At 47.7% G+C, this 27,135-nt stretch overlaps 4 protein-coding genes across 4 annotated transcripts; 2 read left to right on the top strand and 2 right to left on the bottom strand.

The window, feature by feature from the left end:
* Positions 1-4,967: 4,967 nt before the first annotated feature.
* Positions 4,968-6,305, top strand: LOC124669634 (protein MHF2 homolog). Its single transcript, XM_047206213.1, has 5 exons — positions 4,968-5,066; positions 5,177-5,260; positions 5,407-5,446; positions 5,717-5,770; positions 5,862-6,305. The coding sequence occupies exons 1-5, from the start codon at positions 5,019-5,021 to the stop codon at positions 5,963-5,965; spliced, it is 330 nt and encodes a 109-aa protein (XP_047062169.1). The 5' UTR covers positions 4,968-5,018; the 3' UTR covers positions 5,966-6,305.
* A 157-nt stretch (positions 6,306-6,462) lies between these two features.
* LOC124675446 (protein-L-isoaspartate O-methyltransferase-like) lies at positions 6,463-9,040 on the top strand. Its single transcript, XM_047211522.1, has 4 exons — positions 6,463-6,744; positions 7,766-8,036; positions 8,169-8,333; positions 8,552-9,040. Exons 1-4 carry the CDS (start codon positions 6,592-6,594, stop codon positions 8,800-8,802), a joined length of 840 nt encoding a protein of 279 aa, XP_047067478.1. The 5' UTR covers positions 6,463-6,591; the 3' UTR covers positions 8,803-9,040.
* A 770-nt stretch (positions 9,041-9,810) lies between these two features.
* On the bottom strand, positions 9,811-13,225 carry LOC124671848 (formin-like protein 4). Its single transcript, XM_047208169.1, has 4 exons — positions 12,066-13,225; positions 11,784-11,977; positions 10,981-11,222; positions 9,811-10,572 (listed from the first exon to the last, which is right to left on the bottom strand). The coding sequence occupies exons 1-4, from the start codon at positions 13,223-13,225 to the stop codon at positions 9,811-9,813; spliced, it is 2,358 nt and encodes a 785-aa protein (XP_047064125.1).
* A 5,228-nt stretch (positions 13,226-18,453) lies between these two features.
* LOC124674898 lies at positions 18,454-19,648 on the bottom strand. Its single transcript, XM_047210953.1, has 2 exons — positions 19,058-19,648; positions 18,454-18,966 (listed from the first exon to the last, which is right to left on the bottom strand). The coding sequence occupies exons 1-2, from the start codon at positions 19,556-19,558 to the stop codon at positions 18,658-18,660; spliced, it is 810 nt and encodes a 269-aa protein (XP_047066909.1). The 5' UTR covers positions 19,559-19,648; the 3' UTR covers positions 18,454-18,657.
* Positions 19,649-27,135: the final 7,487 nt, after the last annotated feature.

A 27,135-nucleotide genomic window follows, 5' to 3' on the forward strand; every position in this document is an offset into this window, starting at 1 on the left:
TCGGCAAGCCCATTCGGGATGCCTATGTCAGTAGCCGCCGAGATTTTGCTTGAATCGTAGAGTCGAGTAAAATCTCCACCGTAAAGTTAATCCATCTATTCTTCGGATCACCATAACACTTTAACCAAGGTATTTATATTTTATGCAGGGATAATGGTAGATGAGGCTGGTTCATCTGACGGATCAGGTACAATTTAACTACTCTTGTGTCAAACCCACAAAAACCTACTTCAAGGTCAAGTCTCAGGACTAGACCTCGGGATACCGGCGTAACTCGACATGCGCCGCTTAAGGTCTTACCATGAACCGAATTCCAGTTATATTTTATCGAATACCTAACGTGTCCGCTAGGATTTTTCTTCGTGTCTGTTGACACGGATAAAGTAGTGGAGCGCATTCGGATGCGAGACCACGCCACACAGGACGGATCCTGGGGACTTACCTTCGTAAAATATTACGGCATCCAGAGTTTTTATCGCGGCAGACGCGTTCTGAGAATATATTGTCGAGTGCCTTTATTAGCTGCTGGAATTGCTAATTTTTTCGAATTGTTTAATGATAATATCTTTAACTCCCGATGAGAGTACATGACGAGTTATATGTAACTCGAAAATGTACGATGGTAATTTCTCGCCTTATTTTTTGTTTTGTCACCCTCTTGTTTTTTCTTCTTCTCAACTTTCATCGCCGCGCGGGAGAGCAGAATCGTAGTCGGGGTAGGCTCTAGCGCACACATGTCGCCTGTTTTGGGGCCAAACTTTGCCGGTTGCGCCGCTCGGCCTCGCCGCCCATGACCTGTTCGGTCAATTACTCCAGTAGATTTCTTACTCGTGTTTTTGGGTTTATTGTGCGCGGCCATTGATTCGCAGTTCGTACCCACGCAGATGGACATGTGGCGCGCAGATGGTGGACAAGTTCCGTGCGAAGGTCGTTGACTCCTCTTCCGACGAGGAGTCAGATCAGTCGACGCAGACATTGGCTACTGCTGCAGACTCCATCCTCCACGAGTACAATTCAAACCAGGCGCCGGTGCGCCGGGGCTCTGTCAAGGGCCGTTCAAAAAACCTGTTGCACAATAGAGTGGAAGGGCACCTCCGGCTCCACAAAGACTACTTCCACCGCACCGATCCTGTGTTCAAGAAAAAAATGTTTCGGCGCATGTCTTGGGAGATTTGGAATGAGCCGAATGCGAGAGTTTTTTGAAATGTTTTCACAATGCCGTTCGTTGTTGTAAATAAGATTAAAAGAGAGGTGGCTCTTTAGAGCATGGAAGATGCTAAGCACGTGGGTTAAATTATGCCGCGAGAGTAATTGTTTTGAGGGTCCAAGCTTTGCTCGGGGTTGTAACAAACCTTAAAATTTCTTCATAATGAATGAATGGGTCAAAATCTTTGCCCCCTTTCATACAAAAAAAAAGATAGAGCTGCAAGATCACTATTAGGGTACCCTCTACCTCTTTACTTCAACAAAAGTTAACTATTTTATTAAATTAAAAAATAGAGGGTACCCTAATGTTGACTGACTTGAACATGGATGTATAACATCAAAGAAGGACTCCTAAATTTGACACTAATGAACGAAGGATACAGGGACAAACATGACAATTTTTTGAGAACTTCAGATGATGCATGTGCCAGGGAGCTAGCTTGATCGCAAGAGGCTACTACCAAGCAGCAGGGCTGCTACCAAGGTCAGAAACAAGTGGCTGGTTTCCCCGCGAGACCCCAAAACCGCCGCTCCCCCGGTAGCGTGGTTTCAACGGAGGAGGACGTCCAGGTTGTGTACATGCAGTCATGCACGCGTATATGCATGATCGCCTCGGTATTCGGGATATTCCATCATTAATATTGTCAACTGGATATTGGATAGACGACGACTACTGTAGTAAGCCATGTCAACAGGTTAGCTAGGCTAGATCTATGCTTGCTCCAGCAGTGCGTTGCTACCATTGGTCTCTTGGATTATTGGCAGATGTCCTGTTATTCTACACTGCAGTGGTATGATTGGAGCTGAGGTATTCTCCTTCCAGAAGCTTCGCAACATGAACCATAGGCGAGAGAAAACAAGTCGTAAACAGCTGAACCCGGCCGGAGGTGTTTGATCAACTGTCACCGGTGTCCGTCCGTGTCCCGGCCGGGAAGCTAGCAGACAAGCGAAGCCCATGACTCTGATAAGAGGCATGGTCGTGGATTGATGTTGACACCAGGTGCGCATCTCGCTACTCGGAGGCCATCAAGGGGGCCAGATTTGACCCCCGAAGCCGACGCGCGTCTAAAGAAAATTTGTCGCTCACAACTGACCTTTTGCCGGTGCTGTTCCGGCGCGCCGGAGAAATTAAGTGGTCTACGGTGTAGACGTTTGCCTGGCTATCCAGTACTGGTGTCTATCAGATGTCCATGAGACTGTTGCATAAAACAACTATAGAGGAAATTGATAAGCCTATCAGATCCTTTTTCTGGGCTGGCAGTGCTGACAAGAAGAAATATCATTTTGTCAAATGGAGGTGGATTTGTAAGCCTAAGAAAAAAGGTGGCTTGGGTTTGAAAGGCCTTACTAAATTCAATATCAGCCTCATGTGCAAATGGTGGTGGAAACTTGAATCCTCTGTTAGTCCTTGGAATGATTTCATGAGTAGAAAATATCTCAGAGGTGATGGTGCTTTCTATTCAAAAAAAAAGGCCAGGGGACTCCCGACCTCCCCTTTATAGACAGATATGCAAAAAGTTAAAGATTTCTATTTATCTGGCAGAAGAATGCAAGTGGGGAATCGGAGACTGACAAGTTTTTGGCAGGATGCATGGTGTGGAAGTATACCTTTGAGAGATTCATTTCCTGAGATTTTTCATATCTGCAACGAACAGGAGATTACAGTTGTTGATGCTGCTGCCCATGGATGGAATTTTTCTTTCACGAGATATTTATCTCCAGAGTTAGCTGCTCAAACTCATGGTCTGTTGGGCATTGTGAGACAGACTAACCTCTCTAAAGAAAAAGATAGGCCTGTTTGGAAATGGACTAAAAGTGGGATTTATTCTGTGAAATCCATGTATAATCATCTGTGCAGACATGGGGCAGACAGGTCCTTCAAACATCCGTGGAAAAGTAAGATTCCTTTGAAGATAAATATTTGATTGTGGTTAATCTGGCTGCCAGTTCTGTCACCATGATAAAAGTATATCTCATTTGTTTTTTGAGTGTGTTGCAGCAAAATATGTATGGAGTACAGTTGCTACAGCTGTTGGTGCAAATGTCAGACCTGGGAGTTTCACACAGTTCTTTGAGTGGTTCCCACCTTTTGTTCCTGCCAGCAGGAATGTTCAAATTGCTGGTCTAGCAGCGATTTGCTGGGCAATATGGAAGCTTCGCAACAGAGCTTGTTTTGATATGAATTTGATCAAATCCCCCAGTGAGTTAATCAGTCTGTCTGTTGTTTTTATGAACTATTGGGCAGGTCTCCACAATGCTGCTGATGAAAGCAATATCAAGACTGGAGCTGACAACCTGCTTCGCCTGGCGACTGCGGCAGCTACTTCTTCCTCAGCTGCTGGAGGAAGGGCTGGTCGAAGAATCTTAACGCACTGACGCTGTGACAGCCGATCCTGCAGAAGAAGAAGATATGGAGACAGATGATGCATGACGAAAGAGGATGATGGAAGAAAAAAGCTTTTGGCAATCTTGGATACTCTGGGAGAGTTTTGTACTTTGCTCATGCTTAGAACTTTGTTATCGATCGGGTAGTATGGTCTGTAATTATAACTCTATAAACACTAGCATTAGGCGGCGCTCCCTCCCCTTCCTGTCGTGATACTACTGCGCTATTCTGTTTTCGTTATCTCCATGGTAATGAAAATCGATCTCCCTGAGAGGTGGATCGCTTGGAAAAAAGAGACGTTTGCCTGGCCGTACTGTTTATGCTGCTCCGGCGACGGAGCTTGCCCCCGGTTATGTACAGGCATGTGGACTACGAAAGAGAGAGAGTGTTAATGTGACGATCCTCGTGGTGTCCAGGGAATGGAGGCAGAGCGAGCGGAAACTCCTCTTTCAAAAGCGACCGGCCATGGTTGCGACGGCGTCTTCAAGGTCGCATTCGCCTTTTCTCCCGACCGTCGTGACCTGCCTCGTTAAGGCAGAATGAGACCAGCTTAAGCACGCCATCTATAATCAACGAGACGCCTAACCACGCAGACTAATGACAGGGTTTACAATCAAGTTTTCTTGTGGCTGCCCGCGAGATGGCGCTACTATGTTCAGTCAACTTTTACGACTAGTTGCAGTAAGATGGGATGTAACTTGGAACAAGAACGGTATCATTTTCAGCCAACAAATTTTCGGTTTGCAAATCACAAAAAAAAAAACGACAAATCACCGTGGTAGACAAATTGCGGAAATTGCCCCGTGTGCAACAAAGTTCAAGAATCCGTGGCGTATCTTCTCTCCAAATATTGTTTCTCAGTTGTATATGGACGGCTATCCTTTCATGGGGTGGATAAAATGACATTATCCCCGCTCTTTCCGCCAATGAGGCAATCATGCCATTCCCGTGAATATCATCATCCACAAGATCAAAGACGAGGCAAGAGTTCTTTTTTGATAATGTATTTTCGGGAGAGTAGGTTTTTTAAAAGATGCAGGAAGTTTCTTTGGGGATTGCATAAAAACTCTATAATTACTTATTCTGGATAAGATGAAAGACTTTTGGATCTCTTGAAAAAAACAAAATTTACCAATGTAACGATGCACACAAAGGGCTTCATTTTGAGAAAAAGGCACTAGGTTTTTTTGTTGGAGCAAAGAAAAGGGCACTAGATTGATATGAAAAAAAAAAAGGCGGAAGAAGAAGTGCATTCGATCTCCAGAACCCAACCAAGCCCAACCCACTGATCGACGATGTCTCCAGAAAACGGTCCATTATGGCCCAGAAATGAGCCCGTTCGCGCGTTTCCATGCCCTAACTCATCCCCCACACCCATCCCGCCCACCGCCCTGCGTCTGCCGCCCCGGCGAAACAGTAAGTCGCCATGGAAGATGAACCGGAGCGCGAGGGACGCGGCGAGACCTTCAGTCCGGTGAGATCATCCGCTAGGAACCTGTTCTGTTCCTCTCTCGAATGTCCCCTTTTGTTCTGGATTTTTCTTCTTCCGGGTGTTGGTTTGCTGATATGCGGACGCCAGAGCAGGATCTGATCCACGCCATATTCAAGCACGTGTGGAGCCGCCGGCCCGAGCGGGGCGGAGGCGTCGACGAGGCCATAGAAGTCGAGGTAATTCTTTAGCCCAATCGAGACCCGTCGCGCCGCCTTCCCTTCTCCACCTCACCCAGTCTGACAGACAAATGTTCTGTGTTTTTACAGTATTTTTCTGAAATTTTCTTGCTATGAATGAGAATGTTCACATTTCTTATTGGCAGCCTGCACCGGAGACGTCAAGGAGGAGCAGGAGTACTACTGGTAAGTGATGACAGTAAGTGTCGATTCTGCTTGCGCGCCTGAGGAGCTTTCAGGTTAAACTGAAGGAATCCTTCAGACACCACTATGTCTTTCCAAGCTTGCCACTGATTTTGTACGCACTGCAGTTATCTATGTCAGGCTTGTGACAATGTTGATTATCAACCTTCAGTGATGCAATAGTGAAATGGGCAGAAAAACACACAAATAAATTTCCACCCTCAGGTCAATGCAAAACTGAAAGTGATGACGATACTTTATTATTCTGTGCAGCCAATGCAAGTGCGCTTCAAGTGAGCTGTGAACTTCTTCGGATGTTCGTCGCAGGTTTGTATTGCCGAAAATTGTTGTTGTACCTCATGCTAACAAGTAACATAGATTCCACTTCTGCAGTTTAACTCTGAATTCTTGCTTGCAGAGGCTGTTCAGCGTTGTGCTGTGATTGCTGAAGCCGAGGGGACGACCATAATCGAGCCCACCCACCTAGAGCGAGTTTTGCCACAGCTTCTTCTGGACTTCTGAGGTGGTTCGTCAGGGTCAGGGAGCGCCTGTTAGATCGCTGGCATAACAGTGGACTAATCCCTATAGTCTGCCAGTGTTGCACCGGCTGGATCATGTGGTCAAATTGTTAGCCAACCAGTGTAGTGTTGCATATGCAGCTTTTGACAGTCTTCGGACATAACCGAGGCACCTGAAGCAGTCGACACCCTTGGATTGTAATGACAAGCCTTTCAATCTGTCTGTGTAAAACGTTCCCATGCTTACCGTGCCCAAATCTGATTGCAATTTCCTCTGATAAAATCTGATTGCAATTACACAAACTGCCTAGATTCAGAAGTCTGTAATTTTTGGGATTGTACTCGTAGTCTGCAACCAATTCGCCCGATGTTTCTGATTTTTACTGGCCTCCAGATTGGGGACGGTGCAGGCAGCAGATCACGTGCTTCATGTGACCGGCCGTCTGTATACTGTCAGTTGTGGATACACACAACCGGATCTCCCACGCTGGAATTAGAAGACCCGCGGCGAGAACACCTGTCGCGACGACGATCCTCCACACCTCCACGGCGGCCGAGCTCCCACCGCCTGTTCGGCTGGCCCGCTGCGCTGCACCCGCCTCTTATAAGGGGACTCCACGCGCCAGCGCGATGTCACTCGCCGTCGCGTCCGCCTCTGCGTCCCCGTCGGCCCTCTTGCCGTCGCCAACCACGGCCGCCCGCCGCCGATTCCTCCACCACCTCCTCGCCGCGCCCCCGAGGCCGCCGTCTCTGCGGCGCTGCTCCCCGTACCACTGGATGGCGGTATGTCGCTGCACCCTCACTCTCTATCGTTTTTTCCCATGCGCTGCATCTTGCCGGAATCCGGGCTTCCGGAAATTTACAGCGTCCAGTTTAGGCCGATATAGGACTTATAGAGCTGAGTTGAGGTCTAATTTCCAGAGGATTTTTAGCTTGAAGAGGGTGTGTGTAACTCTCAGTGAAGCCATGGTACTTCCCATGTGTCAACTTTATCTAAATTTGGATCTATCTACTTACTAAATAGACATGATAAAATTGAGATACGTTTTGTGGAACGAGTACGAAATATTCATTACTGTAGCTATCTTTTACGAAGCTGCTTGTTTAATATTGGAAAAGTAGGTTAAATACACACCCCAAGTATGCTGTGAATGAAGGAGTGTGGACTTTTATAGGACGAGCTACACATAGCTTGTTTTTCTGAAAATTTCAAAAATGGCAATAAAGTTTCAGACAAATCTGAAAAAAATCTAGATGTAGGCAATATTGAGATCTATAACTGTGTAAATTTTGGATACCATATATTCTAGGCAGCATAAAAATAACAAAATCTGACAGATTTTGAGATTGTGAGATTTGTACGGTCCACTGTTATAGTTATCAGAATTTGTCATTTTTGCACAGCCTTGAATATAATGTATTTCGAGTTGCAATTTTGCACGGGTCTACAACTAGATTTATTTTCAGTTTTTTTTTGAAATTTTAAGATATTATTTTGAATTTTTCGGTGAAGGAAGCTCATCACTTACAGTTACAGAGTTACAGAAACAAGCCATTATGTGTCTACAGCCAATTTTATGGAACGGTTTATTGCCCCTCTTAGTCTTAGCAGATGCCAAGGTGTTTTAGTTAAACAATCTGGAATTATATGCTCTCAAACAAACTATCTGGAATTATCATATATCTTTTGCTTGTTGTGAACGAATGGACAACACAGATGTCTCTTCACACAAATTCATAGATAGCTATGTCTAGAATCATAACTATGATAGACGCATCTTAACCTTTATCGTTTAACTTTCAGCAATTTTGGACTGAAGGATCACTGGAGAAGAACAATGCTCTGGTTGAGTACCTGAAGCAGTATGGTGCTGTTACAACGGATCAAGTGGCAGAAGTAATGGAAACTATCGACAGAGCGTTGTTTGTACCAAAAGGCTTTACCCCTTACATTGACAGTCCTATTCCTATTGGTTACAATGCAACAATATCTGCCCCTCACATGCATGCAACATGCTTAGAACTGTTGAAGGATCGTTTGCAGCCAGGAATGCGTGCCCTCGACGTTGGATCAGGTGTGTTGCTGACAGCGTAATAAACTTGGCAGTGCCTTCAGATTATACTCTTGTATCCATATGAACAATTTTGTTAATTTCCAACTGACATTCTGTATTAACTATTTCCATCTTAATGTATTCCTATCATAGGCAGTGGCTACTTGACAGCTTGTTTTGCAATGATGGTTGGACCAGAAGGGCATGCGGTGGGGATTGAACATATTCCTGAACTTGTTGTTGCCTCTACTGAAAATGTGGAAAGGAGTGCCGCAGCTCCACTACTGAAGGAGGGTTCGCTTTCTTTTCATGTTTCAGGTATGCTAGTTGGTGTGCATGTGGTGTGTTGAGCTATTCAACAAGAAAGGAAATATTATTTACACTGATCAGTTATTAGCTCTTAAAGCTTACCTAGTTGTTGCACTATTTTGATGTTCGCATGTGCCTACTATGGTAAAGCAGCGATACCATGGAAGTCTTAAAACATTTGGAATTTTGGAGCTCGATATGTTCTAATGCCGTCCTCAAAATTACAGATGGAAGGCTTGGCTGGCCGGACGCGGCGCCATACGATGCGATTCATGTGGGCGCGGCGGCACCTGAGATCCCTCAGCCGCTGCTCGAGCAGCTGAAGCCTGGAGGGCGGATGGTGATTCCCGTCGGAACCTACTCGCAGGACCTGCAAGTGATTGATAAGAACACTGACGGATCGACCAGCGTTCGGAACGATGCCTCCGTGCGCTATGTCCCTCTAACCAGTCGCTCTGCACAGCTGCAGGACCAGTGAAACCTTTCTGCGCTCTAGATCTGGAAAGTGTATATATATATGTGTGTCTGGGAAGTGTATATATGTTTTGAGTGTCTACGATCTGTTCTGCCCTAGTCGCATCTGTTGTTTTAGATGGTGTAGTTTAACTAGTAATAATGCTTACTGCTGATCGATGCCACTGAAAGATCTTTGCACTCAAGTGTTGTTTGCATCTTGTATTAAATAAAAAGTAGGGGGCTTACTACAATCTTGAATATTCATGTGTCTTATTCTGCAATGTCATTGGATACGACGTACTAATTAACGTAGGAATGGCACAATAGCATCATTCTTTCTGTTTTCTTGTGCTGGAATTTTCCATGCCCATCCTTTCCAATGATGGCTCAGCGAAATGCAAAGGACTGGTGGAATTATCAGTTGAGTTCTTTGCAACTCTCTGTAATCATGTTTCACTTTCCTTTCTCTCTACTCAAGGTATGGTACGGGAAGCCAGGTAGCTTGTGCAAAATGAAAAGAAGCAGAATGATAAGAGGCCGGCAAAAGGAGCAGAAGGTTATGATGGTTGCTTCGCTGGGAGTTGTTCGTGTAACCAGTTTGATGGTTTTACATTGTATGAACACAAATTACAGAGGGTGGAATTGTTCAGACTTTTTCCTTTCTCACCTTTCTTATTTCTGTTAAATATTCACCAGATTGAAAGCACATCTTTGGTGCACACTCCTGCGCTGTCACAAGGATGAAACATGAGTTGAATATTACTGGCAAATGATATCTTGATGTTTCTCCTCGACTGTAAAAACCTATGACAGTAGGCTAACAATAGCACTTCTCGATTCACTACGTATTTTGTACAGAAGAGTTCCAACGATCCATAATTATACAACAACATTTGACCTAACTATCAGCTTACCAAAAAAGGGGGAAATACATATGTGCTTCATCTGTAATATATAGTATTCGTCTGTTGAACACATCTGTGATATTTTTCTTTCAAAAATTCAGTGTGGTTCCTTCCTGACCTCCAATTCAGCTATCCTCGTTGGAGCTGGCGTCTCTTCGATGCACATTCAACATCGGAGTCACGGTAGTCGCCGAGGCACGGAAAGACCCAACAGGCGTCCTGTCCTGCTGGCCAACTTCCCTGCAGACACGATCCAGAATGGAAACGAAGTCCCTCACCACCATGAAGATCCTCAGAGGGTGCGCTTCCTCTTTCGCCGTGTTGCCATGGAAGTAGTTGGTGATCTCATTCACTCTCTCCAGAGCCTTCTTCTCCTCACACCTGACCTGCTGGATCGCCTGCTCAGCTTCCTTCAGAAAACTACGCATCGCCGCGAAAAACTTCTCCCCCTTCGTGCACTGCTCCTCGAGCCGGATGACCGAGTTTATTGTTCCAAGACCGGTTTGGAGCTTGGACACGTAGCCGTGCAGCACGTCGAAATCCATGGTTGCCGCTTTCTTGACGTTCCCTAGCTCGCTGCTCAGCCCAGACACGACCTTCAGGCCATGCCTGCGAAACTGTATATCTTTTGCGGCGTTTGTGATGTGGTTTTCTGCAGCTCTGTCGGATTTTTCGTCTTCTGAGCGGATGATTTCTTGGACTACAAAGTGTAGCACGGTGGTTTTGCCGTCGGTGCCTTTGATGTCTGCTAGTTTAAGGAGGGTGTCTAGTTTGAAAGCTTTTGCCTCGCCACGATTTGTGCCAACATTCATTCGGTTCCCGGTTCTCAGCACTGCTTCAAGTAGTTTTAGGAACAATCTGCTGCCTTTTAAATCTTCACAAGCTGCCTGAAAAGCAGATGAGGATAGTTAGCCCCTAAAAAGTATGGCCGCAACCCTTGGGTTGGGAGTTCATGATACTGCAAAAAGTGAAAACTCCATATTACAAGAAAAATTGGCGTACACCATTGAGAAATTTTGTAAACCTTAAACAGATACAGCTAATTTTTTCACTGCATTTTAAAGCCATCATGGGACACTGGTAAGAAGAAAATAATATTTGTGTCTAACGGTCAATTTCATTCTTCTTGCCATATTTGTAGAAAATATGGAAAGTCCCGATGAAGACATAATTGGTGCATGCAGTTCATTATTGGGACAAGAGGCAAGACATATTTGGTTTAGGTTGAATGGAAATACAGAACTTGAGTACGGTGGTGCACAATTGGAAGCTTGATGCAGAATGAACTGGAATACCTCAAGTGTTTGAAAAGATTTTCTGAGGTAAATTATTTCGCTCTCAAAATTTGCTTGGTACAGCATGGCATCAACTCGTTTGAAGGCGAAAGGTATATCAAGAACTGATTTAAGAAACCGCTCCGCCGAGCCAAGTTTTGATAAGTCCCCGGTGAAGTTTCGCAGTTTATGTTCTTCCTCTTTCGTGGGAGCCATCTTTACTAAGGTCTCCAAAAGTTCTGCCCCCAAACATTCAGCATTACCTATTCAAAATGATGGTGTGGATAAAATATTGTTAGTAGAATTAAACTGAACAGAGAATGTTGAATTATAATATGAAACAGATGATAGAACAGGCACGCCTGAATTGTTATATATTTGTGCATTCCTGTTGTAGCATGTTAAAATAAGTATCCTTTACCTCTGAAGTCCTAAACTATGATTACTTTCTTTTTATTTACTTTAAGAGTGGTGGGGGTACTACCGAGAAGAGTGAAATGCCTAAACATGTTTACCTTTGTATATGATATTAAATGACCTAAAAAGCAAACAAATGTTAACCACAAAGTTCAACATGTTCTCATGTAATTCCTTCTTTAAATTTTAAATGGAGACTTCTTTTATCTTTCTGAACTAAGTTGCCGATTGTGTGGATGTGAAAACAAGTTGCTGAGATTAATATGTTTAAGCTGCACTGAAAACTGCTTCTACATTGCAACTAGGTAATGTTGAGAATTGTTAATAGGAGCTGAACTTTGTAACATTGCATTGGCTGTGTCAGTAAAACAGAGTAATGTGCCGATTTTAAGAGAATAGCAGCTCACCATTTAGAAGTGCATCCTCGAGCTCCTCGAGCGTGACATTGAGCGCACGCAGCAGGATGGCAATGTTGTGCGCCTTGTTGGGCTCAAGGACCCTCTCCTGTTGCCTGAGCTGCGTCATGCCAGCTTTCCTCGGCGGCGGCGGCGCGGCTGTCGCCTTGTTCATGAAGAGCACGTCGATCGTGTCCTCATCCAACCTGCAGTTCAGTAAACTTCAAAATATCAGATTCAGCGATCCAACAAACTTGCACAAAATCTTGCATCTGGTCTGCAGATATCCTTAACTGGAAGGAGTTGGACTTGAGCCGATCCCAGACCATGTCACGGTCGTCAGAGCTCGCGGGGACCTTGTCCCAGTGCAGTGGCTTCATCTTCGGTCGGGCTTCGTCATCGTCGTCGTGCGTCCGTGTTGGCATTGACATGCTGCCACCGGCGTGGACATTGTCCTCGATCGTCGCCGTGACAGGCGCCGCACGCACCGCGATGGTGGTGGGAGGGTTAACCGGTTTGAGTGAGCGGTGCATAGCTGATGGCGGCGGCGGTGGAGGTTTTGGGACTGTGTTTTGGGGTTGCGGTGGTGGAGGAGGGGGCGTGGGAAGAGGGTTGGAAGGCATCGTATCGGTGGCAGAGAAGCGGGTGCGCGGCTGTGTGCGGCGAGACCGTGGCGCGGGAGGGGCGGGAGGGGGCGCAGCGGCGAAAGAAGAGGCGGGGGCGGCGGCCGGCGTCCCGGAGAAGAAGTCGCTGGTGAGGCTGGGGAGGCTGCGGCGGGAGGCGGTGGTGGTGCGCGGGCTGGACGCGCTGGCCTCGCTCCACGTCCCGGTCCCTCCGCCGGACCCGGCAGAGGCGGAGAGCTGTCCTGGAGTGTAGTACCCGGCCGCTTCCTCGTCGGACGAGCCTCGGCGCAGCGGCGGGAGCGGGCGGAGCTCCGGGCTCGGGACGGTGTCGACGTCGCGGCAAATGCCCCGGCGCGCGCGGTCGCTGCGGTAGCGGGAGACCGTCGAGGAGCCAGCAGGTGCATGGCCCTCCGAGACGGTGGCAGGGCGCGTCGGCACGGGCGCGTTGTGTGGCTGGACCGGGTGGCGCGAGAGGCGGCCGGTGAGGAGGAACGCGGCGGCGAAGGCGAGAAGGGCGAGGAAGGCCGCGGCGGCGGCGGACGCGACGACGATGGCGGCCTTTGGGGTGCCTCCGCCGCCGCCGCGGACGCGCGGGGCGGGGCCTGTGGGTGAGGAGGCGTCGGCGGTGACGGTGTTGGGCGGCGGCGGAGGCGGTGGCAGCAGCGCCGGCCCGCCGTTGTCGGGGTTGGAGCTGAAGCCCGGCGGCGGTGTCCACTGAATGGGGAAGAGCGGCTCGTGAAGCACCCGCCGGACGCTGTCGTCGGCGAGTGCAGCGGTCGGGAGGAGGAGCGAGGCGAGAATGAGCACTAGCGTTGCCAGTGAGTGAGGCATTATCTGGCGAGTACACTGGAGAGTGTCTCGTGTGCTAGCTAGCGACGAGCTTCATTCAAAATTCAGGGGAGGCGATCGAAGACATGGAAGAGTGGGAGCAAGCATGCCCGGATAGAGTAGGACCAAAGAAGGAAGGAATAAGGAAGGAGTGAGGACTGAGGAAAGGAGGCCGACCGCCGTATCATCATTTCTGTGGTTCCACTGAAACGTCTCTCTCACGCGTGCCGCCAAAATTTTCTTCCCGTATGCACCATCGAATGTTCTCATCGCTGAAAATAGGTTTAGCTTACTCCAAGTTCTGAAACAGGGCCCTATCGCTGTATTTCTAACGTAATCTACAGTGGGTTTATTTATACGAATGATATTATCACTTTGCTTCGTAAGTTCAATCATCACTCGTAGAAGGATATCATCCATTGACATGATTTCACCTCAAATCGCATCGACTGTCGAGTTGGCTGCCATCATAGGGCGCTATGTTTATATTTTTACCTTGAGATAGGTGTATGGTGCTTTTTCAGTTTCATATTACTTGTTATACTAAATCAGTGACCACCAATATTAAATCTATCCCTCTAAATTACGGTTTGATCTTATTGTTCAACACTTAACTTCATTATGATCAAATTTCATTTTTCAGCTCACACGAAAGTTCATCCAGAACCCTAGTTATCACAAAAAAAATTTGGAGCAACTTGAGCAAATGGTTAGCAAAGGATTTGGACATGTATTCACTTACGATATTTTCCTTTTATTCGTTTCTGTTCTTCTTATTTGGCTATGTTGATTGACGAACTGAAGACTTTTGGACTAGAAGTTCTTCCCTCTATTGGAAAGTCGGGCGTGGCCAAACTTTCCTTTTTGGTAACTTTTAGAACATACATCATCGACTTTCAGAAATCCATACCCAACTTTCATTTTAAACATTATAAATTTTTAGGCTTTCAAAAAAAATCAAAATTTCTAACATTCAGATTTTCCAAATATTCAACCTTTAAATCTATAACATTTTTTTTAAAAAAATAAACCTTTTTGTAATACCATTTTAGAAAATTTTGACTTGAATACTTTAGCACTTGCATGGGTGGGCAGTGTCATAGAGAGTAGGCCAAGAGAGGAGAAAGTTACGTGGGTGGGCCTGGACGACTTTGTTCCATATTTATGGTTGGTGGCAACTTGAGCCCACCACGCGCGAAGGTAGGCATTATCGCACATGGAACATTTTAAACTTTCAAAAATTGCATTTTTTTGAAAGTACAAAATCCAGAATTGTGAACTTTCAAAAAAAAGTATGCAATTAAGATAATAGTAGAAGAAAAGTCACATGGGGAGGGCCCTCCTAGAAGAAAGAAGGATGAGAGAGGCACACACATGGGTGACCCTCTCACACTTTTCTTGTCTCCATAGTGGGTGGAATTTGTTGAAAGATCTAGGACTAAATATGATTAATAAAATGTTGAGAAAACTATTTCAAATGAAACCGAAACCACAAGGAAATTTGTTAGACGTGACACGAAGCAAGAAGTAAACAACTAGGTGCCAGTTAGAATCGCTAAGGAATTTTTTGATTTGAAGTGTTTTGAATAATTTGAGATTTATCATGATTTCAAAGTTTGAAATAATATTTTAAAGAAATAGTTTTGGAAAATCCATTGTTTATTTTGAACTTTTTCAAAATGAAAATCCCCCCCTAGGACTTTTAAACTCCGTTGATTTTTCATAAATTATCAAAACATCATAAAATCTACAGTAATAAAATCATATTCGAATTCCCTATGTCATAAGGTTTCTAAATTTATTTTTATTTAGTTTCCCGAGTTGCTTTTATTTCTAGCTTATTTTTAACTTTTTCTTTAATTTTCTATAAAAAAACCATGGGCCACCACTTAGTCCAGGACTGACTTGGTCAAACCCGACCAGTTCAGTAGGTTCGCATGAACCCGAAACTCACTCTCTCTTCCTCACCTGCTCATACACGCGCTCATGCGACTCTTGGCCCCGCGTCAGCTCTGCCTTCAACGCTCGGTTCTGTTGAGTCCCTGTGGTTCTAGTCGTGGTTGTTGGTCTCAACCAACGCCTCGTGCTCTGCCGCGTCTTCTAGTCTCGCTCGATCCGTGCCTCGCGTCTCAATCGTTCGCCCCCAACCCTAACCCTAACTAGGGTTTCAAGGTGGTGGTGTTCCTTCGGCTTCTTCTTCCTCCTCGTGGTTGCTCTCCGTGGACATCCTCGTCGTCGTTTGGTTGTGGATGGTGGCCGTCCGTTGTGTTGCCTCGTCTGGTTGTCGCCATGCCCTTTGTCGTCGACGTCCTTGCCCGGTCTTTTTGATACACCGCCTACCTCTGCCTCTCTATCTCTATTCCTACTTGAGCTTGCTCTCTAGCTTGCTCGATCTATCTCTCTCTAGTTCATCTCCTTTGGTAGAAGTGATGCCATGTCGATCATTTCTGCTGCCATATTTATGAGCTTGTGATGCTCATGTTAATCTCTCTGTGGATTGCTCAAAATTATTCCATGTATATCTTTGTACTAGTTCATCCATTTGGTGAACTATCATCTGCTTAGGTAGCTCTGTATGTTGATTTGTCACGGTTACTGGAGTGTATTTCTCTAGTTTTGACAGTTAACTTGTATTCATATACATGATTCTATGATTACTTGTATTAACTTGGTATTCTCAAGATGTTGTTCATGATACTTCAATGATTCCCTTGGTTCAGGTTAATTAACTGTGTTAAATATCTGCTCATTGGTAGTGATGAATCAATGATTAATTTTGTGAGGCTTTTGTCTGGCTTTCTTTTGCATGCTTAGCCCACTGTTAATTTTCCTTGTTACTTTTTTGTTCCAGTGAGGTTTTCTCACTAGGAGCAATTACTTGTAGAAAAATATTAACAACTTTGTGATGCATCATCAAATGAGTTACACAGTTTTATATGTTTATGTTCATAATTAGACGGCACTGATGATTTATTAGATGATAGGCTTGGCTATCTTGTTCTTGTGCCCTGCCCTATTTAGATATGGTGCTTACTTGCTTGTGTTGCCTTTAAACATTGTGCTTCAAGCTCTTAGGATTATTTGAATATATGTGTAGTGGTTGCTTTTACTTGCCTAGCTTAGCCCTTGATTCTTTTGATCAAATGATGTTAAACAAATCCCTTTCCACCCATCAGTGAGGCTTGGTCAAGTGGTATGGCTCTATTTACTGTTGTATGAACCATTTGAGCATCATGAGTGCCATGATCTAACTTAGGTTGAGTTCAACCTAGAGAAGCACAAATCTTTGTGGCTTTGGCAAACATGCTTCTTGTGGATAGCCTGCTCCTCCTAGATGCTTCACCTGCTATTACTATGTAACCATAATGGCTTTGTGGGTTGGTCTGGTGTTTGGGAAATATTCCCTAGATTCAGAGGTGTGTTCTTGAAGGATTCAAGAATATGTCTATTCCTTGCTTGTTAAAGATGGATAGAATGTTTCTGGTTGGCCTCTTGGTCGTCTGCCTCTATTTTTAACCTCATGAGTTGATGTCTTGGGATGGACACCTCAATGCATGCATTTGATGACTGAGTTGCTTCCTTGTGGCCCCCTCTCTGGTTCAAGTTTCAACCTTGCCTTGTTGAACACCCCTTGTAGATGGGCTCGATCGTTTACGTGACTTGCACTCTCGTCTATTTTGGGTTTCGTTCAAGATATTTGTTTTGTTACGGCTGTGAACTCCATGGTTACTATTTACTTTAACTGAAGCTTTTGTCTTCCTTGATGGTTACTTATAATGTCCTAGTCTATTGTTTCTTTCCTAGTTGATTAATTGCGAATGCTCTTCACTGTTAGTGTCAAGATGCTTTCCGTTTCTATGTTTGCTCTTTGTTGGAATTCAAATGAGCTTGGCATATTTTTCTTGATTTTGTTTACTATCAATGTGCCGTTGTCAGGTTCTCTGTTTATCCTCATAGTTCAATAAAGTTGAATTTGAATTTGTATTACCTTACTACAAGGTCACTTACTTGGTCACCTTGGTTCACTGTATTATCCTTTTCATTTGCCCTTCTTTTCCCAGCATAGATTCTAGGATGTCAAGATCATACGTTGAACCGCCTCACCATAAAGGTGCTCACAACATTTTAATTAACCCTAACCCCTCTCTTCTAATATTTTTATGTGTGTGGCTGTGTGCAGGTGATGAAGCATAGCATCTCCAATGAAGATATAGTGTAGGTTTACTTTAGGTTTTCCTTCCTTGTATTCAAATTTGTAAAGATTCAATGTTGTAATGTTATTTTAATTTAAATCTATGTAAAGACATTGTATTGTGTCCATTATCGATAAATATGTGTTTGCTCTATTTCATAAGTTCTACTTTGAAATTTGAGTTATAGAATTCAAATTTGAATATAAGATTAAAATTCTAGTTTTTAATTCAAATGAATCCTTGTTTTATCTTTTCCATGTTTTCCTTTTCTGCTAAATATCAATAAAGATCATCTCTAAACCACACATGGTTATGATGACAACCCTAGTTCATCAAAACTATGTCATGATCTCGATCACTTTGTGTTTTAAATAGAAGCGAGAAAAATGTCCTCACCTTTTAAGATGAATGCACAATTCCTAAAACTGCCCTTGCGTGTCCTAGAAACCTAGGGTGTTAAAATAAAGGTGTGCAAAAACTAAAACCTCTCAAACCATGAAATTCCTTAGTTCATTTTCCTTGACACTTCCAACCAAGACTCTAGAGGTAGTACACAATTTTAAACTAGCGAAAACCGGCAAAACGAGCCAAACCGTATTGAGGACAATACAGAAGATATTCTCCAGAAATATCCCGTGTAGTAATATGGTGATGTTTGTAAGATGCCCCTACCTCGACCCGTGGGATGTATATTTCAAATTTGGCTGAGTAATAATCCAACACTCGAGAATATGAACAGATCGAGCGGCTAGCTGTCGAGACTGCGATCACGGCATCCCATTTGGATCAACATATCGATGTATTGTATGCGTTTGTAAGTATAGTGTGGTTCTATTATGACGATACAACAGAACAATAGTTCAGCTCCTTAGCAGTGCCAAACATATACTACCTCCATTCGAAAAATCAAGGCCTATAAGGTTTTCTAAAAGTCAAAATAATTTAAAGTTTAACTAACTTACAGAAAAAAATCAACATCAATAATACAAAATTGGTACTCCACATCATGCAATATACTTTCACATCACGTCTGCTAGGTCATGTAAATGTCGATTGCTTATTCTATAAGTTTGGTTAAACTTTACACTGTTTGACTTCAGAAAAATTATATGCCTTTTTTTTGGAATGGAGGTACATAGAAGATAGAACACAAAGTGAACCACTCGAATTTATGCATCACACATCCAATTTCAGCTTATGTTCTCTCTCCGCCTGGCATTGCTACACCACGAACCGAATTCTTCAGATGGGCTTGAAGTTTCTGTAGGAGATGACCGCGTAAAACGGATCGGAGTTCGCCTGCCCGAACAACCTCATCAGGGCCTCCAGCGGCGACGAGCCCGACTTCCCATCCGAGGGGGGCAGCCTCCTGACCACCTCCGGCTGCGTGAACCCTTCGACGCACTGGAAGTACTGCGTCACGAGCTGGACGCGGCTGTAGGCGGACCCCTCCCGCCACGCGCCGATCGCCTTCTCGTAGAACATCCGGTTGCTGAAGCTCACGATGCATACTCCTCCCGGCTTCAACACCCGGTAGATCTCCGCGAAAACCTTCCAAGAAAATCATGCAAAATTGTACCAACTGTGTCTGTGTGGTCGAGAGAAGAAGATAAGAACACGATGGATGGGGCTGGAGGCATACTTTTTCAGGCGACTGCAGGTACTGGACGCTGACGGTGCAGAGCACGGCGTCGAAGGAGGCGGACTCCAGCTCGAGCCGCTGCTCCTTGTTGAGGTCGTTGACGAAGAAGTAGTCCAGGCGCGGGTTCTTGGCCAGCTCCTGCGCGTTGAGCCCGTGGCCGACGACGCGGCGGAACCGGACCTCGGGGGGCAGGTGGCTGACCCAGGAGCTCATGAGGTCCAGCACGTCCGACTCCGGCGGCAGCCGCTCGCGGTAGAGGTCGGTGAGCGTGGCGAGGAAGCCGTCGTCCACGTGTTTGACGAGCCGCGGGAAGGCGTAGAAGTCACGGTCGGAGCGCGGGTCCAGCTTCGCGCGGCCCTCGGGCTGGAGCACCTGGCGCCGGATGCTCCCGGCCGAGGAAGGCGACGGCGTGCTGCCGGAGCATCGTGGCGGAGGGGGCAAGTGCGGCCGTGTCCGCGTCCGCGGCGACGGACGCAGCGTTTGCGGCGGAGCGCAGAGCATATTGTGGAAAGTGGAGACTCACTCGTTAATTGGTTGACGTGGCGTTCGTCATGTCCGGTTGAGAAGCTAGCTAGTAGTCTGTTAGCTGTGTGTGTGGTTCAGTGGTTGTGCACTTGTGCCTCTTTTGTGAAGTGAAATGCTTTGCAAACGAGGACGCACCGTACGCACGGCGGCATAACGCGGAGCTCACTGTCCTGGCCGCATGATCCATTAAGATCAAGCGGTTCTCCCCCCTCCCTCCCCCGATGCATTTTTTTGTACTAGCAGGACCCCACACGGCGGCAACTAGGTGTATGCGTTCTATGTGACAAAAATTCTGCAACCGATGTTCGAATTTTGGGGGCCGTGCCGAACGGGGGTGCTTCACAGTTCTCAGGGCGGCTGAGAGGCAACGGGACGCACACTACGGGAGAGACGGCATGTGCCGACGGCCAGCCGATGTGCCGACGGCCAAATGTCGGGGCCGTCGGCACAGAGGCCCTGGTCGACCGGCGACGGAGCTGACCGTCGGCACAGGCCGGCCGTCGGCACACTCGCTGGCTACACCGACGGTCACCGTCGGCGCAATCGGACCGTCGGCACGCAAACGTGGCGACCGAAGGTCACCGTCGGCACGGCCACGGCCGTCGGTACACGCAGCAGACAGCGGGCCCGGCCGTTAGGGCCGTGACGGCGCCGTCTACGAGTGTGCCGACGGTAGCCCACGGCGCAACGGCGGCCGTCGGCACGAGGGCTGAGACTCGGGTCCCCCTTCTTACGTGCCGACGGTCACCCACGGCACAAACAAGGCCGTCGGCACGGCTATTTTTTTGTTTTTCCATTTTTTTTTGCACCAAAGAGATAATTATTAATCCCAATCATTTTTTTTGTTTATTTATTTCTCACTGCTATTTTGGCGAACCCCTTTGCGGGAAACCTATATATATGTATAAGGGCGGTATAGAACCCCTTCGCCAGAAATCGAACCTCGGAGGGGGTGAATGGCCCACACACGATGCAAAATACTTAAGACCCACACACGATACAAAATACTTAAATAACTAATCTCACACACATACCAAAGCGCTTACGGAACTAGACCCACACACGAACCGAAACGAGTACAAAGAACTACACCCACACGGAGGAAGCAAAGCACTTAAAGAAACTACACCCACACACATGAACCAAAACACTTAAAGAACTAGACCCACACACAAACCAAAGCATTTAAAGAACACTCGGGTCGACACATGACCCGCTAGACACACGGACTCGACACACACATATTAATCGGAGAAGTCGAAATCTTCATCCTCGCTGGGGTGTCCTCGAAGCGGTGGTTGTGAGGTTCCACAACCACCGTTCATCATTCTCCCCCATGTCGACGCCTCTCCTTTGGCGTACTCTGCTTCAACCTCGGCCTTCCTCTGCCGCTTTCCCGCCCTCCTCTCTCTCCCGTACGTCCGCTTCTCCTTCCGGAATGCGCGCGTTGCCTCGACGTCTCCGGGATGGTCTCGCGCCACTGTGCCATGAACCGCTCGTCCGCCTCGGTGGTATCAATCCGCCGCCGGCCAGCCCCGTACCGCCGCGCTTCACCCTGTGAGCGAAGTAGTGGCTCGAGTGAGAGACTACGAGCTTCCGTCAGAGACCTGACCTCCGGGAAGTTCATTTCGTGGCGCGGCCGGCCAAACCTCCAAGCCGCAACGTCGTAAGCGCGGGCAGCAGCCTCCTTCGTGTAGAAGGTGCCGAGCCACACACGCGTACCACCGGCGGTGATTTCAGCCCGCGAAATTTCCCGCAGGCCGCGAGCGACGCCGATGAAGCCCGTGTTGCTACGGCGACGAGGAGCCATCTCGGCGGCAGCTCGGCTCGGAGGATTTTTGGTTCTATTGGATGAGAGAAGTGATGAAGGGAGAAATGTTGCTGGTGTCTGTTAGTGGAGAAGCCATGGCTATATATAGGCCGACGAGGGGCTGAAACGGCGGGAAAACATGGCGGGAGAGAATGGGCGGGAAAGGGTGGGCGGGAAAAAAGGGCGGGAGAGAAGCGGCGGGAAAGGGGGGGCGGGAAAAAAGGGCGGGAGAGAAGGAGCGGGAAAGGGTGGGCGGGAAAAAAGGGCGGGAGAGAAGCGGCGGGAAAAGGGTGGGCGGGAAAAAAAGGGCGGGAGAGATTCTCGCATGTATAGGGGGAACTCCTCGGAGGTGAACCGGAGAGAACCTTGGGATCATAGGGTATGATACTTGTTTCCACATGTACCTATGACCTAAGCAAGCTCAAACGTAGGCATACGCCCACCGGGGACCCCGATGGGATGCGATCAAAGGGGTAGACGGCGCGGTCAACGGAACTAGGGTTTCGTCGGAAATCGAGCATCGGACCTAGGGAATGGCCCCAAAATTTGTGTGTGTCCACATGGCATGCACACAAGTGATTTGAGATGGTTCTATATCCAATGCTACCCTCCGGGTGTGCCCGGCTTCTCGGACATGGGGTTCCTACACTTAGGCGGATTCGCATGTATAGGGGGAACTCCCTCGGAGGTGAACCGGAGAGAACCTTGGGATCATAGGGGATGGTACTTGTTTCCACATGTACCTATGACCTAACCAAGCTCAAACGTAGGCATACGCCCACCGGGGGAACCCCGATGGGATGCAGTCAAAGGGGTAGACGGCGCGGTCAACAGAACTAGGGTTTCGTCAGAAATCGAGCATCGGACCTAGGGAATGGCCCCAAAAGTTGTGTGTGTCCACATGGCATGCACACAAGTGATTTGAGATGGTTCTATATCCAATGCTACCCCCTCCGGGTGTGCCCGGCTTCTCGGACATGGGGTTCCTACACTTAGGCGGATTCCGCATGTATAGGGGGAACTCCCTCGGAGGTGAACCGGAGAGAACCTTGGGATCATAGGGGATGGTACTTGTTTCCACATGTACCTATGACCTAACCAAGCTCAAACGTAGGCATACGCCCACCGGGGGAACCCCGATGGGATGCAATCAAAGGGGTAGACGGCGCGGTCAACAGAACTAGGGTTTCGTCAGAAATCGAGCATCGGACCTAGGGAATGGCCCCAAAATTTGTGTGTGTCCACATGGCATGCACAAAAGTGATTTGAGATGGTTCTATATCCAATGCTACCCCCTCCGGGTGTGCCCGACTTCTCGGACATGGGGTTCCTACACTTAGGCAGATTCTGCATGCATGTATAGGGGGGAACTCCCTCGGAGGTGAACCGTAGAGAACCTTGGGATCATAGGGTATGATACTTGTTTCCACATGTACCTATGACCTAAGCAAGCTCAAACGTAGGCATACGCCCACCGGGGGCCCCGATGGGATGCGATCAAAGGGGTAGACGGCGCGGTCAACAGAACTAGGGTTTCGTCAGAAATCGAGCATCGGACCTAGGGAATGGCCCCAAAATTTGTGTGTGTCCACATGGCATGCACACAAGTGATTTGAGATGGTTCTATATCCAATGCTACCCCCTCGGGTGTGCCGGCTTCTCGGACATGGGGTTCCTACACTTAGGCGGATTCCGCATGTATAGGAGGGAACTCCTCGGAGGTGAACCGGGAGAGAACCTTGGGATCATAGGGGATGGTACTTGTTTCCACATGTACCTATGACCTAACCAAGCTCAAACGTAGGCATACGCCCACCGGGGGAACCCGATGGGATGCGATCAAAGGGGTAGACGGCGCGGTCAACAGAACTAGGGTTTCGTCAGAAATCGAGCATCGGACCTAGGGAATGGCCCCAAAAGTTGTGTGTGTCCACATGGCATGCACACAAGTGATTTGAGATGGTTCTATATCCAATGCTACCCCCTCCGGGTGTGCCCGGCTTCTCGGACATGGGGTTCCTACACTTAGGCAGATTCTGCATGCATGTATAGGGGGGAACTCCCTCGGAGGTGAACCGGAGAGAACCTTGGGATCATAGGGGATGGTACTTGTTTCCACATGTACCTATGACCTAACCAAGCTCAAACGTAGGCATACGCCCACCGGGGGACCCCCATGGGATGCGATCAAAGGGGTAGACGGCGCGGTCAACAGAACTAGGGTTTCGTCAGAAATCGAGCATCGGACCTAGGGAATGGCCCCAAAATTTGTGTGTGTCCACATGGCATGCACAAAAGTGATTTGAGATGGTTCTATATCCAATGCTACCCCCTCCGGGTGTGCCGGCTTCTCGGACATGGGGTTCCTAACTTCCTACACTTATTGTTTAGGGTTAGGGTTAGGGTTATGATTTGAGATGATCTATTCTATTCTTATTTTTGTAGTAAATAGTGACAATAACATCACCGTCGGCACACCGTCATGCCAACTAAGTAACTCTGTAGTAAAAACAGCCTGTGCCGACGGTCACCGTCGGCACAACATCATGCCAACTAAGTAACCTAGTAGAACAAGTGCTTACTCCTATTCTATTCTTATTTTTTGTAGTAAATAGTGACAATATTTATTTAAAAAAATAAAAAGGAAAATAAAAAATAAAATAAAAAAATAAAAAAAACAGCACTGTGCCGACGGTCACCGTCGGCACAAACTCACCGTCGGCACAGGTGGGTGGACATAATCAGATCGGCGCGCGCGGCCCGACCACCTCATCCACACCCCCACCCCCGGCCCGCCCTCAGTCACGCCCCCACCCCCGCGCCGCCGCCGTCTCTCCCGGCCGCCACCCGCCGCCACGCCCGGCCGCCCTCGCCTCCGCCACCACCCGCCGCCACGCCCGGCCGCCCTCGCCTCCTCCACCACCCGCCGACGCCCGGCCACCCTCGCCCGCCCTCTTCCTCCGCCACCACCCGCCGAGGCCCGGCCGCCCTCGCCTCCGTCGCGTCGGCAGCCGCCCCGCCGCGCTTGCAGCCGCCCCGCCCCGCCCCCCTCGCCTCCGCCACCACCGCGCCGACGCCGGCCAACGCCCGGCCGCCCTCTTCCTCCGCCACCACCCGCCGACGCCCGGCCGCCCTCGCCTCCGCCGCGTCGGCGGCAGCCCCGCCGCGCTGCAGCCGCCCGACCCCCTCGCCTCCGCCGCGCCTGCAGCGCCGCCTCGCCCCCGCCCCCCTCGCCTCCGCTGCCCCTGCCCGCCTCGCCCCGGTAATTGAAGGTAATTTTTCTTCTTTTTATTTTTATTTTTGTGTCTATTTGGTAGTTAGTTAGTTATTGAGTAGTTAATAGTTAGGGAAAATTGAAATGGAAAATGAAATTGAAAATGAAATTGAAATTGAAATGCTAGTTGAAAAAGATATTGAAATGCTAATTGAAAATAAAAATTGAAATGCTAAATGAAATTGAAATTGAAATGCTAATTGAAAATGAAAATGAAATTGAAATGCTAATTGAAAATAAAATTGAAATGCAAAATGAAATTGAAATTGAAATGCTAATTGAAATTGAAAATGAAATCTATTTAGCGATGAATTTGCATTGACAAATTTTGATTATTCTAACATGTCCCGTAGTGAGCATCCCGCGTGACGATCCCGGATCTTGCGGCGCATCTCTACGGCCGTCGACATCGCCGGTTGTTGGACTACTTCCTCTACAGCCGAGGGTGAGCTGAATTGCCGACTCCCCTTCGCATTTTTTATGTCATTAGATTTAATTTCTCCGTCAAGTCGCGTAACCTAGGTGTCAATTCCCGTCCGCAAGCGTTACGCGGATAAATATGCATTAGTGGTCAGCATATTTTGAACCGTAACGCTTGTGGCATTTACGGGACAGTCGCCGGACCCGTAGTTGGGTACGTTTTCCATGTTACTGCTCGGGTGCGAGACAGGATTTCGTCGGCGCCTCCCTGTTGTTCTCCGGATGCACATCCTCTCGGCTTTTGCCGAGACGTGTATCGGGAGAGCGGCGGGGAGGTGCTTGCCAGATTCTGTCTCGCACCCAGCAGACGTGGAGAACGTACCCAACTACGGGTCCGAGGCTGCTAGGAGCCCACCTAGTAGAGATGTAGGTTGATGCACGCGTTTTCGCCGGTAGAAAAATAAAAATATGATGCATTCAATTTCATGCTACTATTTGTTGTTTGTCACGCAATAAAGCGGGATGGGCGATAATGAGTGGATGTACGGTGGCCGTGTTAGTTCGACTCAAGTGACGGATGAATGGAAATGGAAGACCGATTTGTTAGTGAAGGAGTTAGCTCGTGGTTCGAAGGGGATTGTTCGTCCCCGTTGCCCTTGCAATGTACGCAGGAGGCGTCATCCTAAGGATATTCTAGAGATGACTAAACACCTTTGGTGGAATGGGTATATGCGTGACTACGACCCGCCGGTCGACTTTTCTCGGCACGAACGTGATAGAGGTGAGGTGATGCGGCAGCGGATCGATGGCAATGAGAACGATGGCATCTTAAACTTGCTAGATGATCTTCGGGATGCTGACATGCCGGAGTTACCATGGGACGAACGAGTCCGAACCGGAGGAACCGCTCGAACCGGAGGGACCGCCACAACCGGAGGAACTTCCGGAGGAGGAACTCGAGCCAACCGCGAGGGCCTTCATTGATATGATGGCCTCGGCTAGGAGGCCTCTATACCGGGTGCAAAAATGTCTCAACTTGATGGCATCACGCGAGTTGCTAGCCGACAAGTGCATGTTTGAGAGTACTCGAGCATCCTTTGAAAAGACTACGAGCACAGTAGGTAACATGTTGCACGAAGGTCATTGCTTGCCCAAGACCATGTACGAAACGAAGAAAATCTTGAAAGCATTGAAAATGGATTATGTAACATATGATGTCTGTCCAAAACTTTGCCTTTTGTTTTGGAAAGACTATGCGGATGACAAGTACTTGTGCCAAGTGTGGTCACTCTAGGTATCATGAGGTAGATGTAGGCAATGGTCGGAAGAGGCGGACAAAAGTAGCCATAAAGATTCTTCGTTATCTCCCATTTATCAAAAGAATCCAGCGGCTTTACATGTTCGAGGAGACTGCAAGCGGATGACATGGCATAAGACCGGGATAAGATTGCAAGACGAGAAGAAACGGGTACCCATGGTACATCCATCCGATGGTGAATCATGGAAGCACTTCGATGAAAAGCACCCAAATGAGGCAAGTGAGGCTCGGAATGTTAGAATTGCGATAGCAACCGATGGATTCAACCCATATGGTATGTCGACTGCCGCGTACAGGCTGCTGGCCCGTGTTTGTTATTCCGCTCAATCTCCCTCCCGGAGTCGTAATGCAAAGGAAGAACATATTCTTGTCGATGATCCTTCCGGGGCCCGAATATCCGGGGAAGAAATTGAGTGTCTTAATGCAACCACTTGTGGATGATTTGCACCACTCGTGGCATCACGGTACATTGACATACGACCAGAGCAACAAAGAGAAACTTCATCATGAAAGTTTGGTTCCACTATTCGATGCATGACCTACCCGGGTACGCCCTATTCTGTGGGCATAGTACGGCTGGTAAGTTTCCATGCCCGGTGTGCGAGCACGAACTAGAATTCAGGCACCTAAAAGCTGGACACAAATATGTTGCCTTTGACAAACACCGCAAGTTCCTCGAGTCCGGGGCATCGGTTCAGATCGACAAGAAAAACTTCACGAAAGGCGTAGTT

Source organism: Lolium rigidum, chromosome 7 (assembly GCF_022539505.1).
Source record: "Lolium rigidum isolate FL_2022 chromosome 7, APGP_CSIRO_Lrig_0.1, whole genome shotgun sequence".
NCBI classification, from domain to species: domain Eukaryota; kingdom Viridiplantae; phylum Streptophyta; class Magnoliopsida; order Poales; family Poaceae; genus Lolium; species Lolium rigidum.

What these genes read in the sequence shown, in the direction of transcription:
- LOC124671848 (XM_047208169.1), bottom strand. Translation starts at nt 13,225, where the DNA reads ATGCCTCACTCACTGGCAACGCTAGTGCTCATTCTCGCCTCGCTCCTC. An exon ending in CGAGGATGCACTTCTAAATG is followed by an intron (nt 11,223 to 11,783) that starts GTGAGCTGCTAT and finishes CATTTTGAATAG; the next exon opens with GTAATGCTGAATGTTTGGGG. An exon ending in AATCTTTTCAAACACTTGAG is followed by an intron (nt 10,573 to 10,980) that starts GTATTCCAGTTC and finishes TCTGCTTTTCAG; the next exon opens with GCAGCTTGTGAAGATTTAAA.
- LOC124669634 (XM_047206213.1), top strand. Translation starts at nt 5,019, where the DNA reads ATGGAAGATGAACCGGAGCGCGAGGGACGCGGCGAGACCTTCAGTCCG. An exon ending in GCGGCGAGACCTTCAGTCCG is followed by an intron (nt 5,067 to 5,176) that starts GTGAGATCATCC and finishes ACGCCAGAGCAG; the next exon opens with GATCTGATCCACGCCATATT. An exon ending in ACGAGGCCATAGAAGTCGAG is followed by an intron (nt 5,261 to 5,406) that starts GTAATTCTTTAG and finishes TCTTATTGGCAG; the next exon opens with CCTGCACCGGAGACGTCAAG.
- LOC124675446 (XM_047211522.1), top strand. Translation starts at nt 6,592, where the DNA reads ATGTCACTCGCCGTCGCGTCCGCCTCTGCGTCCCCGTCGGCCCTCTTG. An exon ending in CCCCGTACCACTGGATGGCG is followed by an intron (nt 6,745 to 7,765) that starts GTATGTCGCTGC and finishes TTTAACTTTCAG; the next exon opens with CAATTTTGGACTGAAGGATC. An exon ending in TGCCCTCGACGTTGGATCAG is followed by an intron (nt 8,037 to 8,168) that starts GTGTGTTGCTGA and finishes TTCCTATCATAG; the next exon opens with GCAGTGGCTACTTGACAGCT.
- LOC124674898 (XM_047210953.1), bottom strand. Translation starts at nt 19,558, where the DNA reads ATGCTCTGCGCTCCGCCGCAAACGCTGCGTCCGTCGCCGCGGACGCGG. An exon ending in ACCTGCAGTCGCCTGAAAAA is followed by an intron (nt 18,967 to 19,057) that starts GTATGCCTCCAG and finishes TTTTCTTGGAAG; the next exon opens with GTTTTCGCGGAGATCTACCG.